Source organism: Perna viridis, chromosome 13 (genome assembly GCF_037379345.1).
Source record: "Perna viridis isolate PV_CMFRI_1.1 ecotype Kerala chromosome 13, ASM3737934v1, whole genome shotgun sequence".
Lineage (NCBI taxonomy): Eukaryota > Metazoa > Mollusca > Bivalvia > Mytilida > Mytilidae > Perna > Perna viridis.
This window is the reverse complement of record NC_142457.1, coordinates 32,309,578-32,315,646: the sequence shown is the minus strand read 5'-3', so window position 1 is coordinate 32,315,646 and position 6,069 is coordinate 32,309,578. Positions and strand designations below refer to the sequence as shown.

Here is a 6,069-nt window from a genome sequence, read left to right as displayed (position 1 = left end):
CATCTACAAACCAATTTTTTTTTTATTCGTGAAAATAAAGCGTGTCAAATTTAAGTCCAAGATATTTAAGCTATAATTCTTTTCCATTAAATCTGAATTCACAAAAAAATAAGACGGGAAAAAATTAATGCCCCTTTTTAAACAGCAAATCGCAAAGTTAGCACGCACAAAAATTACCCGCTATACAGTTATTAGAATATCTAAAATGTTTGATACCATTCATTAGTGTGCTTGGATAATGTAGATATAACGAAAGTTGTGTGGTCAGAAAAAGAACAGAATATTTTATCATTTTGCTGCATTGCGACAATTTTCTTTCGTATGAACTTAAAACATGTTATAGTCAACAAAAAAACAAATTCTAAATACTTTCACTATTGAATTGGTGAGAAGTATTGTACTTGAACATAAATGCATAATAATGATTTGTTATGATATTTTAGTGATTTGGAAGGAAACCCATTGGTCTGTGACTGTACCTTGAAAGAAGTGAAAAACAAATTTTGTCATTTGGATTCGGAAATTGGCAAACTAATCTGTACACTGATCGGGGATGTGAATTACAAACTAAATGTTTGCGAACTGACCGACACCACCACGCTGAATTGTAGAGGTACGCATTTTTAAATAATAATAGCTTTAAGTTAAGTGATTTAATACATAAGATTATGGTAACACTTTCCATTTTCAACCACTATCATTTACATTCCCCATTCCCAAATCCTTTTTTCCTGTACATCATCTCATTTACATTCCGACGTGAATCAGATGTGGATACTCAAGAATTTAAAAGATCAACAAGTGTGTGTTTTGTCCAGTAGCCTCATCTTTTGTAGCAGTATACAAACTTTTGATTTTCTACTTTGTCCAACATACTGCCACATGCCAAGCTTGAAGTTAAGTTGGTTCTAAGTGATCTTTAATGGTGTAAATTAAATACAAAACAGGGAACTAAAAGATATCATATTGAAAGGCCTTTTTGGGGAAAAATACACAAAACCACACTGATTCTAACAAAAAGTACTCATAATTTTTAAAATGTTGGAATTTCTGTCGACTTGGAGGACATTTATTCCAGCAACCCATTGGGGATACCTATAGGAACAACTTGAACGCTACTCTTGGTCGAGCTGTGCCTACATTCCTATGATGGCAGCTTTTTACAAGGGCTGTTACAGAAATTAGAGAAGCCAGTAGCCATGTCCTTCAATTTCAGTTCGCGTTACATCGATGATTTATTATCTCTGAATAAACCTAGTTTCAAGGATAACCCACATCTAATCTTCCCAAATGAACTTGAAATAAAAGAACCGATACACCTTCGACTGTCTCATATCTAGACCGTTATTTGTACATGGATAATACAGTACGTTTTAAATCAAAACTTTACGACAAACGTGATGATTTTGATTTCCAAATAGTACAGTTCCCTTTAATTAGTGGCAATAAACCAACATCTCCAGCCTATGGAGTATTCTGTTCACAGTTGATTCGTTACTATCGAGCCTGTGATCTGTACACGGACTTTCTCTGTAGAGTGCGGATGTTGTTAAATAAACATCCCAACCAAAAGTATGTTCAGCTTTGTTAATATCTACAGAAGCTTTACGGTCGACATCACAATTTGCATGTATGAACGGATATCGGAGCTCCCAAACTCAATGAACGGCCGAAGGCCGTTAATGTAAAGTTTGGGAGTGGAGAGATCCCGACATTTGAGAATCATTTTATTTTATATGTGTTGAATCCACGGGGATGGGGGTAACTTAACTGGTAAAAGGGTACAGATATGCGGCCCCAAAAATTTTTACCCACCCCATTCATATATTCTGAATCAGTAAATGTATTAATAAAATATGTTCTGGGACAATTTAATTTTGGGGCGAATTTACTGGTAGTTAGATTTTAAGCATTTCTTTTCCCGAGCTGAAAATTACTCTCTGTAAACAAACTTGACCGGTAAAATCAAAATCGATGTGGATGTAATAAACTATTCTTTAAGCAACGGCTATATCATGCCGTTTAGTTCGTTACCACACTCTTTTGAACTACACGGCGGCCATATTGGTTCCAAGTTGACTGGTGTTCATGCATGTATGAACGATCTGGCAAAGTTCATGCAAGTATGAATTTTTCTCGTTTTCGACCAATAAAAAACGACTATATGCATGAAGAATCTCATGATTAGAATTATACAAAATTGAAAATAAGTCCTATATTAGAGGAACACAAATATCCATACGCCGACACAGCTAAAATAAATGTTGCAATTTTCGATAAAACTAATTTTATTTATCATAATTATTTTGAAACGTCGTGCTATCACGTGAGTGCGTTGAAATAACACAAGGATACATTTCATTTCGTTTAAAATCTTTTAAGTATTTTTTGGCACAATGATACTTTGTTGTAATGAATGATTCCGCCCTAATTTGAATAGTTTTTGACGGCACCTTTTCTACTCATGTCGGGGTTGGGTGTATTTTTGCTTCTAGACTATAATCGATGATATGACGGGTGGCGCTGGCAGTGAAGGACATGCTTTCCCGTCTTGAACACCTTATGTCACTCCCGTTTTTTTTGGAATACGTATTGGTAGCGCTTGTTTCTTTTTGTGTGTGACGTCTTGACATATTTTCCTGATCTCCAGCTTTTTATGTGTTATCTATTTTGTTCCGTTCGCTACATCGTGTATGTTTTTGTTTCATGTGTTCACGTTAGGTCATGTTTTGGGATTTTGACGTATTTGAGTTATCTCACTGCTGACGATTTATTTTTATTTTGCCGATATCTCGTAATTTATTTATTTATATTCATTATCAACTGAAACCAATTGAATCAATCCCCATTTTAATGAAAATGATAAGTACATCGAAAGGTTATGCTGAATTTATTATTATCAGTCTCCGGATGGTTTTGTGGACTTCGGTATTAAAGTTGTTGATATTTTATCTAACTTTGAATGTTTGAATGGCTGAAAATAAAGATGACCCTATCTAATTTCTGTGCGGCATTATAAGAAACATTTCTGGAACCTAAACAGAATTATCAATGGAAAACAATCTTTCGAAAAGAAAAGGAAAATCTCAAAAATCAATATGATTTCAGTCTATTTCGGAAAATCTAAAATGAGTAATTATGAGTCTTATTAAAACAACTACAAAATTTATCAAAACAATAAATAAATAAATAAATAAATAAATAAATTGTAAGTCCTTAAGCTAAAGTGTGTCAAAAACTAATATTGTGTCCACACTTGGTCCAACTGTTCAGGGTTCGATCACTGTAGTCGTATCGTGCTATGCTCGGCGAAGCTTTTTTTCATTAAAATTGTCTAAAGGACAAAGGAAGATATGGAAATTCCAAATATTTTGGGAATTGATAGTCCTTAAGTATGCTTACAATCTCTTAGACTTAGTCCTAGTAAGGACCCAGGTGATCAAATTCTAATGAAGCCCTCTGTATAAATCGAATTTGAATAAAAGTAAATATCAGAATAAACCTATCAATTAGTTATTTTTGACTGCCACAAAATTTATACAGGTTCGTATTAGAAAAAAGAATTGGAAAAAAACTACACATTATATTTAATTCGCCATGCTCAAGATTTCAACTGGATGCTGCAAGGAGTTATTTTGGTAACACATTTGTATCTTTTGTTAAAATCTTTTCCTCACTAACAATACATGTAGAATTGAAAATTCTAATAATAATAATCTCAGCGCTGGAAAGAATCTTGAATAGATCTGCCTTATATGTAACAAGTACATGTGACTTTTTGTTCATAAATTTTATTCTTTAGACTTTTTTCAAATAACACCTAAAACTTATCACAACGTTGCTACTATTTACCCTTTCCCCTGTTTTAAACCCGTGTGGAAAGTTCAAAGAGAAATAGATTTGTAAACCTTGAACATATATGCCTACATCTTTAATACGAACTATTTTGAAATCAGACAGGAGTTCCATCCATTAAATTGTACAGTTTATATTCGAGGGTTTATAGCTCCGTAAATATATGATTTGTTATAGAAATGAATACTTCTTTTATACAATCATTTTGAACTGTAAAGTGCTTGAAAACTTGAAATAATTTAAAATTCCGGCAAATTTCATTAAGTATACTTTATTATTGGAAAGTTACTATTTCTCTTTTAAACTTTTATAAGAAATTTTGACGTTTATAATTAGAGAGCGTTTTTCTGTCCGCAAAATGACCTTCAAGGGGAACAATAAATGAAATTATCATAGTTCCCAAGGTCAAAGTATTTTTTTTATTATCATTCAAAACTGATGAGATGCCTTAGTGGTGGAGAACGTCCCATGAACTTTTTCCAAAAAAAAACCCCTCTTTTCCTGCATTTATAACATTTCTACGATTTATTTTATCAGAGGAAGGTTCTACAAAAATCACGGGTGTAACGACAAAACCTATGGTTCCTACAACAGAGAAAACAGAACAGACAACAACTGACCGTGTTAAATTGACTACGGCAGGTAGAATGGAGACTTGGAAATGTAGAAAACAAAATTAAAAATGATATCAGAAAAGTGCTTCTCTTGATAAACTTTATCAAAGCAAATCCTAATATTTACAGACTTATTTTACTAAAAGTATGGAAAAAAAAAGAAAAAAAACAAGCATAAAATCAAAAGATTAACCTCTTTAACGATCTACAATTGTTACAGGTCTTCCTTGTATAAGATTCATGGTTCGTACTAATGTTAGTCGTGTTTATTATCATTTTAAAGGCTTTGTTGCAACAAGTTTCATGACAGTCCTTGGTGGTACCACAGGAGCAGTATCGGTTTTGACCTTGGCCAAAATATTAAGGCGGAAAAAGTTGATGATGGAAACTAATCTGGTAGAACCAAATATCAGCTATAATAATGTTTTAGATATGGCATTGAAGTTTCCAGTCGCTGATGATGTATGACGTTTTAAATTGCTGTTTTATTTTATTTGGTTCTTTCTTTGATGTATATAGTTACTTTTAGACACAACATAACACATGAAGACATATATTAAATACCTAAGCACTAAACAAAACAAAACAAAAATCAAAAATGAAAACATACTGAATACACATGACAACGTCGGTCTTTTGTTTACTTGTTATTGTAGTAAAGTAATATGGTTGTACCATTCATCACTTTCACGTGCATAAAAATGCATTGTATGATAATTTAATTACAGCTCTTCTTTTAAACCAGACAGAAGCTTATGAATAGTGATTAATGCATTTCTTAATCCCAAATATTTTTTTAACTGGAAATCCTTTAGTAAGTCTCATAGAAACTGTATTCAAAAATAAAAGTGCAAATGAAAGTTGCCCACATATTAAGTCCTAAAATTTGTTTACAAAGTACGGGATATTTCCTGTCGGAAGTTTTACAAAAAAAACCAGTAAAAAATATAGCATGATATAAAGTAGATCGTATGAAGACTTGCTTTAGATCGAAACAAATGTACTATTATCATTTGATCAGTTTCCTTGATTATCTTGAGATATTAGGAATTACCTCCCTGTCTGGTCTTTAGAAAAAGCCATAACATATGAACTTACCACTATTACAGGAAGAAAAGAAAAAAGATCGACTGAGAGACGCTGAAATCGATGAGGAAAGAGAAATCGACTTAATTTATGTGTGAATTGATCAAATGAAAATAAAGCAAATACGCCGTTTACAGCTATGTTTTATATATATATATATATGTAGAAAGGTCTGAAAAATTCCCAACGATGTTAGAACTGTCAAATTTGCGATGCAAATTGTTGGTTGTTCCCTCCGCGGGACTCGAACTCGTACCGCTGTGACATCTATGACAACACCGCCTGCACAAAGTCCAGCGCCCTAGACCACTCGACCAGCTAGGCTATGTAAAAATATAGCTTTCGCTGGCCGGGTCATTCCTCCTCGTGGGATTAATCTAGGGCTGTAACTTAGTGCACGATGTATGGTAGTACGGGATAGTTCATTTTTAGATGTTATGAAACCTATAACAGGGCCTATATCAAATTACATATTGATTGACAATTTTATTAACCAACTCAACTAGATGATTTG

The 6,069-nt window shown here is 33.1% G+C and overlaps 1 protein-coding gene across 1 annotated transcript; it reads left to right on the top strand.

Moving 5' to 3' along the window:
- Nucleotides 1-1,950: 1,950 nt before the first annotated feature.
- On the top strand, nucleotides 1,951-5,653 carry LOC148600353 (uncharacterized). Its single transcript, XM_088558138.1, has 4 exons — nucleotides 1,951-2,123; nucleotides 4,393-4,497; nucleotides 4,753-4,931; nucleotides 5,579-5,653. Exons 1-4 carry the CDS (start codon nucleotides 2,093-2,095, stop codon nucleotides 5,651-5,653), a joined length of 390 nt encoding a protein of 129 aa, XP_088414264.1. The 5' UTR covers nucleotides 1,951-2,092.
- The last annotated feature ends 416 nt before the right edge of the window (nucleotides 5,654-6,069 follow it).